The sequence below is a fragment of the Leuciscus leuciscus genome (assembly GCF_965113295.1).
Source record: "Leuciscus leuciscus genome assembly, chromosome: 16".
Lineage (NCBI taxonomy): Eukaryota > Metazoa > Chordata > Actinopteri > Cypriniformes > Leuciscidae > Leuciscus > Leuciscus leuciscus.
In genome coordinates this window covers 28,091,608-28,105,314 of record NC_138740.1, presented here as the reverse complement: position 1 = coordinate 28,105,314, position 13,707 = coordinate 28,091,608, and the positions used below count along the sequence as shown (strand labels likewise).

Below are 13,707 nucleotides of genomic sequence, written 5' to 3'. Positions count from 1 at the left end.
TGCATCCACAGCGTCTATATACTGTAACTTGAATAAAGCACTGCGAATGTACACACCTCCACCTCTTTTTTTTTTCTTTTTCTTTTTGCATGTGAATGCGCATGAGCTACAGCGTGCTCCGCCTGTGCTTGTTTATCTAATGGTTCATATTTGGCAGTAAAATCACATTGCAAGGGTGTTGTCTGATTTGAAAAATGTACTTGAGTTAATGTGTGAGGAGAAAACGAGTTAAGTTAACACCAGCCATCATTACTGTATAAATCTGTTCTTGTTTATAAGTCGCAGTCCCCGACAGGAAAAGGCCTCTTAGAGAAAATGATGGGAAGTTCACTGACACAAGCAGCTCGGAGAGCAGACATAAAGTATCAACTGTCTGTTTGAGCTACACTTGCAGAGTTTGTCAGGAAGTAAGTCCTCAAAAAAGAGGCATTATTTCAGGACCTAGGGTTAACTAAGGCAACACTAGCCTAGCTAACAGCTTATATACATAATTTGCTGTACTAAAAAATGACATTTAGCAGACACTTTAACCAAAGTTGCTTGCAGTGTATTCAAATATATGAATTTATACAAATTAAGAACAAAACAACACACATAGCCATGGCAAACTCCATGTCTATTTATGTTTTGACCTCAATAATTTCAAATCAGTTCATACAACAGTTTTAATGCGTTCAGTTTTAATATCTGACATTCCATTTAAATTAATGAATAATTATGACACATACATTTTAATTGTCCCAAATAAGCCAAGAATGTTTGTGACAAGTGGAACATGTGTGAAGAGACGTCACCATCACGTGTTCAGCATTTGCCTTCAAATAGTTAATGGAAATACATAGATACAGATCTACGTGTCGTCAGCAGCAAGAGGTCACACGAGGAAATGTGTTACCGCTGGAGCTCTTTCATAAAGTGCTGTCACATTGAAAAGGAGGAAGGGGAGATGATTGCAACCCCTTCAACGGTCAATTTAAAGGGATAGTGCACCCAAAAATGAAAATTATGAACCAATGACTCAGCCTCATGTCGTTCCAAACCTGTATGACATTTACGAACACAAAAAGTAATTTTGAAGAATGTTTTTATCCATACAATGAAAGTCAGTTTGGTTCGAAACAACACCGGACCCCATTGACCATTTTTCTAAATTTGTGTTTCACAGTAAAAAGAAAGTCATACAGATTTGGAACGACATGAGGGTGAGTAAATGGTTTGGAATTTTCATTTTTGGGTGCACTATCCCTTTAATTTTGTCAGAAGCATACCGTGCCAATTTTCAAATCTCAGACAAGTAAAGGCATCTCAATCCACCTCCACCACCCTGACCATCAGAGTTTCTGTTACTGAGCAATGAAGACAGGAATTCGAACCCTTAATGGGCAGACAGCATTAGTTCCTGGCAGCCAGCATAAGAGACATTCAGCATCTCTTTTATCTCTGTTGGCCTGTGGGGTAAGATGAGCACTGTTACCCAGCACATCTGTCCCCGCTGCTGATTCAGACAGCCGGGCTGCTAAAAGGTCTCATAGAAAGGGGTCGTAGACTCGTAGGACAAGCTAGGGCATGTGAACTAACAAGCACTCAGACAGAAAACGGCCTGCCGGGACACATACACCAAGAGCTCACACTTCACCTCACGGCAGAACTTAATGACTCTGTGTGACCTGAACACAGGGGTGAGAGACAGAGAGATACTGTAGAGAGAAGTAGAGAGAATAACAGTCGGGTTCAAGAAATAAAAATACTATTCATGTTCTTTTTTTTCCAATAATTTATAAACTGTTAAAGACAGACCTACTCTGAGCTATAACAAGGTTGTAAAAGGGGGGGGGGGGGGGGGGGTATTTATAAAAAAATAAAATAATTGAATAAACTATTTCAATTTCACCAATACTATACTTAACCAATTGGTGTATACTATATGTTTATACGTCTATATAAGTTTTTTACCCATAATTCTGTCATTTGCAATGCTTCATAGGATTGTAGTTCTTTCCCTTTCGTCTTTTTGCCTGATTTTCAAATACTTTTTTGCTTCATAAGTTTGTAATGTTGTGATTCACCTTATAGCTGGTTGGTTTGGTTCATTGCTTTCCCCTACGGGAAAAATACTTGCGAAACCAAGTCAGCTGAAAAAGAGGGAAGGCACTGTTGCATTTTTGTGGCGTTCTGCTGGGTAACCCCACCCACTGTGAAATCTTATTGGTCCAAAGCATCAAGCATCTTCTGATTGGCAGTGACCTTGTCATGTTGCACAGCAGTTTCATGCTCAATGCAGTCAGAAAGCTTGGAACTTGTCACATATTGTAACAAAATAGCTAAAGAGTAGCTAGAGAGTCACATCATTTAAATTTGTGGGGGAAAAGAAAACACCAGCCATTAATTTTTAGCAATAATAAAGTGTTCTTTCCATGCAGTCCCTCCATCACAGATAGTCCCAAACTTAAATCACTAGCAGAGAGCAGTCTTAAAGCTTAATGATTGGCTAACACATAGACGTTTCTTTTTCTCTCTCTTTTTTTTTTTGAGTGTTGACCAAGCCTAAGGCTGTCACAGTCACAGACACAAAATATTTTTCTCAAGACATCTATTTCACTGAAATCTCTCAGGTAGTAGGTATCAAAAATGGCTTTAAAGGGGTCATATAATGGTACATGCACTTTTACAAGCTGATTGTACTGAAATGTGTGTTGGCAGTGCCTGTACACAACCATCATAAAATGATAAAAATCCATCCAGTGTTTTTTTAAAAATCTTCTTATATGTTTCCTCCCATCTCAAATCAAGCTGTTCGATTTTGTGACGTCACAAAATCGACGCCCCTCCCACGATAGTTGATTGACAGGAGCGTTTCAACACAGACCGGCCCTCGCGAGCGAGCTGTCAATCATAGCCTGCGCGGACCGGCGCGTTCAGTGTTGATAGCTGGAGCACTGAGTAGAATGGCGTCTAAGCGATTGTGCTGTTCTGTTCTTGGGTGTAATAACGAACACAGCAGTCATATTGATGTTCCTAAATCCGTACAGCTGAAGACGCAGTGGCTGAGTTTGTTTTCGAAGGGAATATTCCCCACGATCAACGTCAATGCTTTCATGTTTGCGCGAATCATTTCACACACCAGACTGCTTTACAAACGAGGGTCAGTAAAAAGCTGGTTATTTGCTAAGAAGCTGCTCCTGAAAAAAGGATCAGTACCAACTATTCGTGTTCCTGCTGCACCTCCAGAAGAACTGAAGTGAGTGTAACATTTTATTGACCTTTATATTAATATTTATATTAATCTTTGCAAATCGCTTGCACGCTTCACGATGAATGCGGCTATTTTTACACTCAGGGTAACGTTACATTACAGCATGTTTTCTATGTATGACGTTCTCAATATAATTCATAATCCCATGTTTATAATGAACAACGCGTTATGGTTATTGTGTTATTGTGTTACAAACGGTGTATGCACAGAACAGAGGGGCGGGGTGAGCAAAGCTCATTATCATTTAAAGACACATGCACTTAAACGGCGTGCTGAAAACAGAGCTGTTTTTGACCAGGTAAAATGAGGGTTTTCTTACAATACTAAAGTATTTAATTTTTAATTAAAGTATATTACAAACTTTTAATTTAGACCCTAAAGAATCATATTAGCTTGTACAAAAATGACATTATATGACCCCTTTAAACTAGATCGAAGGCTTCATCTGGCAACAGCAAATGTATCCTCTTAAGTACAGACATGTCCTACCATATACAGCCTACAGCTACACATTCACCTGAAATAATCAGTTTTATCAGAAATAACAGAACACACATGCTCTTTAAACATCATCTCTATGCCAACAGATCGGTTATAATTATCATGCGGACTGTTTAAAGAAAACAAATGAAAGGTTTCCTGTTTAAAGGGATAACTCGTATCTAACCTACCTACAGGGTTTTGTGATACCTGACACATTCAGACAGACAGGAAGAAAGCAGAAAGACGCGTACTCAGAACAGGAAACCTTTCAGACACAAGCAGTTGATCAAGCAATATGACTTTAAGAGGTAAACAATGAAGTCCTTCAAAGTGAGGAAGGTTTTTTTTTTTTTTTTTTTTTTACTGGAGCCACAGAAAGAATATTTTGACTAATACTATTAAGAATGACTGAATTTCTAGAAAAAAAGAAAGCTGAAATTAAATGAGATGATGAATGGAAGTTGGTCTTCTTACCTTTATCGGCCACAGACAGCGTGCTGCTCAAGTACTTCTCCTCAAGCATCCATGATGCATCATTCAGCTTGGACGAGATGCCACACGACCCCACACAGTTGACTTTGATGGCTGCAAGAGGCCAGAGACACAATTAAACTTTTGATAATCTCATTTAAGACAATTAGCTTTCTTCAGGGGGGTGCTCAAAGTTCAACTTTGCTATTGTCACGACAGAGACTCAATCACTTTATTTGATGAACAGACTGAATTTAGGCTTTTATTTCACTTATAAGCACTGATCAGCGAACATAAACAGAAACGCAACCGAACCTGCCTGACGCACGAGAACAAACCTCATTGGTTCTTGCGGAAGCTCAAACGTGCTGCGTAACAGGAGAATAAACCTCATTGGTTCTCGCTCTTTGAGCAAGCATGCAACCACAACTGATGTGTGCGGTTGATGAATGTTTATTATATGTAAATAAAAGGCCTAAATTAAATCTGTTCATCATATAAAGTGATCATGTCTCTCCAGAAAATTTTAATTAAACCGCTCAATTCATATGGATTTTTTTTACGATCTCTTTATAAACTTGTTGATGCGTCAAGATGGTTGTTGCGTAGAGTGTCAATGGAGGGACAGAAAGCTCTCAGATTTCATTTAAATATCTTCATTTGTGTTCCAATGATGAACAAAAGTCTTATGGTTTTGGGACAACATAAGCATGAGTAAATGATGACAGAATTTTATTTACTATTATACTATATTATGTTTTATATTTATTTAGAAGTACATATGCACACATTTATTTTAAATGATCTGCGTGAGTATTCTATTCATTGTTTTTTTCTAAAAATATCAAACAATAAATACAAATAATAGTTTCATGTTAAATAAATATTATTTATGAAAGAAAACCATAAAACCAATCCATATCTGACACACCTTGCTACACCCGTTCAACCTCTGATAAGGTTGTTTGCTGTTGGCAAAACTTCCTCCACACCCTCATAAAAAGACTTCTTTTAAACCATTTAAGACAAAGAAATGACGTGAGGACGTAAATGACGTAAATCGCTTTGGATTTTCCCAACAGATCTAGTGTCATGTTGATGGCTAGATCAACACAGATGAATGGAATTTTGAAATGTTGAATAGGAATGCCGATTGTTTTCCGTTTTTATTTTATTGAACAACCTGTCTAACTTCTACTGATCCACGGAACAGACATTCCATACGAAATAAACATTCACTCAGAAGGAAAAGCCCCTTTTGTCTGTGTCGAGGAGAAACAGCCATCCTTATTTGCATTATAATTGCTTGATGCTAAGCTCTCCACACAGGCTTTAACACAGTGTACCCAGAAACATAAAGACACCTGAACGTACAAAACCCAGACAGACCAACGTCAGACAATTTAAAGACCAAATTTCAGGTTGAAATCAATCAGCCTGGAGGTCAAGGCCACAATTTACAAACAAAAGCATTTGCATCTGTATGGCTGTAGCGTTGGTGCTTTTGCCTTTGTTGTGTAACACGGTGTAGAGATTAATGTTTATTTTGTGTGACTTTGTGAAGTTTTTAGGTCAAAATGAATGCTCAGACAAACATAAACACCTTACACTACCCTGTCACGCAATTCACAAATATACAGTGCGCTCAAATCTGAATTTGAGTGAAAAGAGAGAGAAACTGACTAAGCCATGTGACCACATGCTGATCTGATTATGTAATGGGTAAAGCCCAGGGAATCTCAATTGGATTGAATCAAAACAGCAGGGCAGAGCAAACGCCATCATTACAGCTTCATCATCACAACATAAAGCTCAGTAAGAAACCTTCTCAAAACATTTAAACAACCCTCTTGGTTTTCCACAAGCCTGCAGTCTTGGTACATCAAATTTCGCATTCGCATTCGCATAAAAAAAAAAAAAATTATACAGCAGCACTGTTCGAAAAAGACAAAGCAAGACTGATAGAGATAAATAAGAATGTGAGAGATGGAAAAAACAGATGTAACACAATTTTTTTTTGCAAACGAACACAAAGTTTCACCACAACCCCTTTCCCCCTTTTTGGGGGAAAAGCAAAATGTTTTGTGAGAGAACCCAAAAGGATTGAAATATATAATTTTTCCTTCCATTTGTGGTGTATTTCTTATTGAAACAAGAAGTTGGGGCAGAACACATTAAAGGGTTCATCCCTTTTTTAAACCGCCAATAGCTTTTAGTTTACATCACAACTGTGAACCATTTGCGGTATGCTATTGCTAGCCGACTAGAGATTATATTGCTAGAGAGAGAGACTATTCAACATTCGATTGGAAATATTTTAATACACCCTTGAGTACAAGAGGAGTCATCAGTATTTCTAGTTCAGTCCCCCAGATGACAAATATTATTAATTTGAAATGCATATATCTGCTAAAAGCTAGTTTTGTCAATGTTTATATATACATTAGCATACAGTTTACCACAAAGCTAATGGACATGAACTGAAAACCACCCAGGGAAAGAGAGGCCACATTACACTCATCACAAATGAAACCGGGTATCATTTTCTCAGAGAAAAAACGTCAGTTTGCATTTTCAGACAGAGGCAGAAGGGGGTTCAAATCAGGGCAGGCATAACACACGGCTGGGGAATGTTAAAGTCTGTTTGTGTGCGGCCGGCACAGGCTAAAGCAGCATCAGTTCACCACAGACATAAAACATTGGTGGCAGATGGTAGCATATCACTGGACCGGGCAGGTGCCCTCGCTGGCACACTGCTATGAATGCCCCTTCCATCTCTAGCACAAATAAGACGACAAAATCCAAAGGAAAGAGGGTCCTCTGAGTATCAGACGATTCATGAACGAATAAATAGGCATTAAAGCACTGGTGCCATCTGCTGTGTGCCATCTGGGCACTTTTGCTGGCATGAGGAAACTTTCTGACTATATTTTACCACTATATACTAAAAAAAGCAGTAATGAAAATGAAAACACTATATTGTGGCGAAGAATAATAATAAAAATTTAGACTGATTCACTAATGATTCAATCAGACAGATTTGATTTGAAAGAATGATTCATTCACAAATCACACATCACTATGGCACATTTTATTTCTAGCAGAATAAATGTTAGAAAATAAAATGTAAAAATTATATTTATTAAATAAATTTATTTTAACATATTTTTTCCAGACCTAGAAAATATTATAATTTAAAAAAAAATATTTCCAGATGTTCCATGACCATGAAAAACCTTTAGCTAATACAGTATATACAGTATATTTCCTTATTTTATAATTTATATATAATTTATTTGTTTAAATATAAACAAATGAATTATATATAAATTATAAAATAAGGAAATATAAAAAACTGAACATTTTAAATATATGATAATTTAAATATATATGATTGCATTGCCAGATGTTTTGACTTTTTTGAACCCCTGTAAAACTCAGACTGAGTGATTCACTCCATGACAAGCATTACTGTATCAGACATGACTTAAACACTCAAGTATTACAGGAAGTAACAACCAAACACAGGATGTAAGATACTTTAATTCTGTTCGGAAGTGTAAAAAGGTCATGCTGACAGTAAACATGACCATTAAAATGAAAACAGTTCTTGCGCAACATAGTAAGGCCAGCTGGATTCATTATGGCTTCATACGAACAAAAGAGCAAGATGGAAATGAAGCTTTCATGAAATGGAAATAAGCCTAACAGCCACAGAGTGAGAATGTAGCATGTGTGTGTGTGTGTGTGTGTGGTTTATGTGTGCTGTTACTATTACAACATCTCTGTCATGTATTCAGTCTTCCATTAGATTCAACGGTTCAGCAACTGACATTTCACAAGGTTTCACATTGTCTTATTTTAGGATCATAGATGACAAATTCTTCCAAATCTCTATATCTTCTGTGACACACGAAAGGGGAAATTCTGAAGAATGTGTCATGGATTGGCACTGGAGATTTTAAGCTTCAGATAGGATGTAAATGCACAATAAAAGTGTAACAAAAGTAGCTCTTATGACATGCTCTATATTGTCATATGATAGCATTGAGTGAGAAACCAACCAAAATTTAAGCCGTTATTCTCTGAAAAAGCTTTCCAAACATGAGAGTTTGTGAATTAATCTTTCTTATGAATCAGATCTTTTCAATGAATCAGTTGATCTGATTAGCAAAACCTGTCTGAATGATTCATCATGAATCAAGACAGCGATTCTTTCATTAAATTTCATTCATCTTGTAAGTGGATGTCAAGAAGTGAATACTGACTCAAATTTCAAGTCTTCTTCTCAGCTAAATCTATTGTATGACTTAAGAAGGCTTATGAACCACTTTTATGATATTTGTACTTATGATGCTTTTGCATTGTTTTTGAAGCTCAAAAAAGGCATCAATTCCCATTCATTGCCACTGCATGGAAAAGAGCTGCCAAAACACTGATTTTTTTTTTTTTTACCTCTGTCTTTTACAGAGGAAAGAAGGTCATACGAGTTTGGGAAAACATGAGGGTGAGTAAATGATGACAGAAAATGCATTTCTGGATTAAATATTTCTTTTAAGCTGTACACTGTGTGCTGGGATCTGACTCAGAGTCTACAGGGGGACACGCTGGAGTTGGTCCAGGCCTCTTGGCAGCTTACATGGTTCAGCGCATGTGTCAGAGAAGCACCGCAGTGGGCGTACGCTCTGTACTGCTGTGTTTAACGCAACCCTTCCACATGGGAAGACAGCGTGGGCTGAACCTGTTTCCTAACACATGCAGCGTAAGCAACACTTCTGCCAGTCATCAGACGACTGTGAGAAACTCCGCACCCAGAGTTTATATCTAATAATACTACATACCTATTTGTGAACCTCTTCAAAAACGCTCTGTTCTAAACACTAACCTGATTGAAACCAACAAAGAGAATTCTTCTAAAAATATCAGATCTAACACAAAGGTTTATCTCTTTGCAATACGATACTGTCCAGTGCCGCCCATGTCCTTTGAGAATGTCGCTTCCCTAGGACAGGAATTTATGAGGTCTTTGTGACGTTACACAATTAAGAGTTTTAGATATTGCGTAACTGACTCTAAAAGCCATTCTCTGCAATGTTTTGGACCATAAAACCTCCTTTAAGAAACATCTAAAAGCTTATACTACAAGACAGCTGTTTAATCGTTGCTTCCTTAATTTAAAGTTGGCATGAAAGTCTCGTTAAAGTTGCTAATGTATTTTCTTCCCTATATTGGGAAGAAAATCGATATATATTGATACATCCAAATGGCTTCTCAAACAAGAAAAAAAATGTAGGGCGGGACTTGATTTTGTCCATCGGGTATTAATTCGATTGTTGGATCGTTGTGGTTTGATTTTGCTGTGATGTCATGTGAGTGACAGGTTGTCCCGTCCTTGTGCCATGTCATCAAGAGGAGAAGAGATGTCACTGCAAAAGTGAGGGGAAGTTATTTTGATGAAAGTTTACGAGGCACATGAATGTTAAAAAATAATGATGTGATAAATCATTTATAATAAATACTGCAATATTCCATTAAAAAAAAATCTAGAATTGTCCATTTTGATTTCATGGTGACTTTAAATTAAAACACTGTCAGTATAAAACGAATATTTAACTTTTTTCCAGAAATGTAAAAACGTTGAGTGTTCTGAATAAAATAAAATAAATAAAATAAATAAAATAAATAAAATAAAATAAAATAAAATAAAATAAAATAAAATAAAATAAAATAAAATAAAATAAAATAAAATAAAATAAAATAAAATAAAATAAAATAAAATAAAATGCTTTAGTAACTGGCAGCTTTGTATCCAATCAGTAGGGGGGTAAAATCACTCGTTTTTAAACCGCAATACTTAAAAACGCATGCAAATGATACGTTTTCATGACTGCATAGCACAGCAACGTGACGTTGAGCAATAGTCCAAAATCTACCGGTTGACAAATTTCTACCGATCATGTCTACCAGTATATCACCCACCCCTACCAATCAGTGATGTATTCTGAGACTCGTCAGAGAGAATTTGACCCTTTGACACAACAGAAATGCAACAATGAGTCAGCACGCATGAAGGGGCGCCTTCACTGGCATAGAACCTGACAGCTGGGTTTGGGGAAAGACTGATATTTCCTTGTTTACTGTTGAGCTGGATACAGTTCAGCTGGAGTGGAGATACACAAAAGAGCTACAGTGTGTTTGACTAAGGTCAGGTTTTTCCTCTTGACAATCCACACAGAAGTCCTTGATCCCTAGGCCAAAACACAAATGAGGACTGCATCACAGCAGACGCAACGTCGATTTAAAATGGCCAAGAGCGTCATTAATGAGATTAATAGAACTGATTGAGAGAAGAAAATTCCAATAAAAGGGTTTCATTCAAACAGAAGACCGCATCATGTGACTATGACGGTGTGATGCAGTCAACAGAAGAAATAATATAACCCTTCAAATGTCTGTTTGAGATCAGACTCCGTAATTGTTTGGTTTCAACCAACAGCTGGAAGCAATGAACTGGTTTATTTCACCAGAGAATGTGTGCCACTGACACACTGACTACATCACCACCGCACAACACAATGGATGACTTTATAGAAAACATTATGCGCCTCACAATGACACAATGTTTAACCACAGATGGACGAAACTTTCTGCCTTCTTCCCATCTAAATCATGATAGAAGTGCAACACACTAGACATTACAGAAGGAAATAAATGAGAGGAATACTTCAAGAAAATCAGCGGTTTTGAACAACATGAGGATGTATAAATGATGACAGAATATATGTTCATTATGTCGACTTAACTGAATACACAATGTTTCTAACCACATAACTTGTATTATCTTATATATTACAGCCATATGGACATTCATTTCTGACTGATGACAGAATAATTCCTTAATTTTCTGTTAACTTCTTTGAAACAATATGTATTGTGAAAACCACTATACAATTAAACTTCAATTGAATTGAACTAAAAAGTAACATTAAATAATTTGCAGATGTAACAAACTGAATAGTGAGGCTGCAGTCTCACTTTACATTTCATCATCGACTAAGGAACTCCATCATCCTCGATGCTCGGGGTAACTCAACTCCCATGTCCTCATTAAAACTTCTAAAGCAATTAGACACTCTTGCTTTCCCTCTTCCCTCTCACCTCGATCATGACCCCATCACGACTCTTTTTATGAGCTTATGACAGCATTTAATCCACTGGCACCACAGATCACACAGCACAAGAGACTATAATACATCTGCTATTTACCATTTTCTACATTTATCATTGGTCAGACCTTCAGCTGCATAGTAAGGAATGAAAGTGAGAGCAGTATGGTTTGCAGACAATATATTTATGAAGAGACTCTCATTCAAAACAAGAATCCCACAGGATTGCTTTATGGACGTAATATGTAAATATTTGCATTCTTTAAAATATATTTCTATTTTTGAACATTTATATTTAAACCTAAATTATATTTAAACTTAATTTTTATATATATATTTCCTGATTTAATGGATATAGAAGTTTTATTTTAGTATCGTTGATATACTATTAATATTTTTAATACGATTTTATTTTTTTATTTTCTGTTCTCAGCTTAATTTTTTTAAATTAAGTTTTAGTTGTTTTTATATTAGCTTTGATTTATTTTATCTAAATATGTATTACATTTCAGTTTTTTATTTATTTAGTTTTAGTTAGGCTATATTTCAAACAAAATTAAACAAAAATGAGAAATGAATTTTATCTATCGTTAATTATTCTGTCTGTCTGTCTGTCTATCTATGTTTGTCTGTCTATCTATCGTTCATTTAGTCTATCTAAATTCAAATTCAAAATTGCTTTATTGGCATGACTATACAATATTGCCGAAGCTTGGAATACATTGAATAATAATAAAGACATCAAAATATTATTATAACATAACTTAAATTTAAATGTACAAATTAAATTAATTGTACAAATTAACAGTGTAACAAATTAGAATATGTGTGAACATTTGATAACACAGTGTTTTAACACACACACACACACACACACACACACACACACACACACACACACACACACACACACACACACACACACACACACACACACACACACACATTACTGAGGGTCACTGTGGTGAACAGTTGGGAAACATATTGAGGTCAGACACAATACACACACTACACACACATTCACCTGCTGCACACATTCTGAACTCTATTTGTGACAGTGGAAGGAAGTACTTCTCTGTCTCGATCTCTCCCGTCCTACAGTGAACACACACCCTTTGCTCTCAGGGTAACCAGCTCTTTCTGGGTCTGCCGGTCTCGATGGCTAGACTGTGTTCACTGAGCCTGTACTTGCTCAGGATCCGTCTCTGCTTTGTGTCTCTCACACTCTGGAGATATTCTTCCAATTCATAATTTGATTGCAGAGTTCGATAGAATTGTAATTTACATTGTGTTTTAGTTTCCTGATCCCAATGTTCCAAATATGTATTTTTAGACTGTTTGATAATTTGGTTTATTTTGATGTTTGGGTGAGAAGCAGTGCTGGTCTGAGACTGGTTAGTGTTAGTAGAGTTAGTAGTCAGGTAAGCACCAGCTGACTGGGGGGACTTTTTTCGGGGTTCAGTTCTTGGGTTTGTAATGCTTTAAAATGTAGCGATTCAGTGGGACTTCATTTTAGATGCATCCAGAATTTGAGGGATCTTTTTTTGCATATTAACAAATAAATGGGAATCTGCCTAATTTTTCCTTTGTAGTTTTAGAATCATTTTGCAGAATTTTGTTTGTAGGGCTTCTGTTGGATGTCCGTCCCATCTAATGTAGCTCTGATCACTGAGTGGACCCCAATCCTCAATTCCATACAGCACATCTATCTATTTTATGAATAAGGAACTTATCCAAGTGTATTACACAACATGCTGTGACCATTCAGCTCATTCAGCCCTTATTCTACTCATTCTACTCACACGCTATACCTCATCTCAATCTCCTCAAACATTCCCAGAAATTACAGTGCAGGTCCATCCTGTCCCATGATCCTCGCTCAACCACGTGTCATGCATCTCCCTCAAGCTTTATTTACCTCAACAAAACAAAAGCAGTCTCTCAGTCGGCACAGAAAAAGTCAGTGAATTGGTGTTCACAGAAAAGATTGTTAACTTACTTTCTTTTCTACTAATTTACTTTCAATGAAGCATCACCACATGTTGAATGAGGCTGTGTAAAGCAGAAAGGGGGAAAGATAAAGACTAAAGATTTTTTTAGGGAAGTCAGGCACACATGAAACCATGTCAAAGTGAAAGAGAAAGGAAGGCTACACTCACCCACAAGCCCTCATGAGCTCAGCTGCCGCCAAGCTTAAGAAAATTATTTAACATACCATTTGGCCAGAAACGCAAATGTCAGACCGAAAAGACATTGCAGAATGATGCATCAGCAGTGAGTGTCCATGAAATAGCCTTTCCTAACAAGAAAACAAATTTGTTGCATACCACATAG

At 36.7% G+C, this 13,707-nt stretch overlaps 1 protein-coding gene across 2 annotated transcripts in view; it reads right to left on the bottom strand.

Annotated features, from left to right (window-relative positions):
• Positions 1-13,707, bottom strand: part of arrdc1b (arrestin domain containing 1b) — a 36,860-nt gene that overhangs the window by 8,651 nt on the left and 14,502 nt on the right. For both annotated transcript variants that reach the window (XM_082140255.1, XM_082140256.1), the window contains exon 2: positions 4,211-4,321. In XM_082140255.1, coding sequence (XP_081996381.1) covers positions 4,211-4,321 — 111 coding nt within the window. The remainder of the gene's footprint in view (positions 1-4,210; positions 4,322-13,707) is intronic.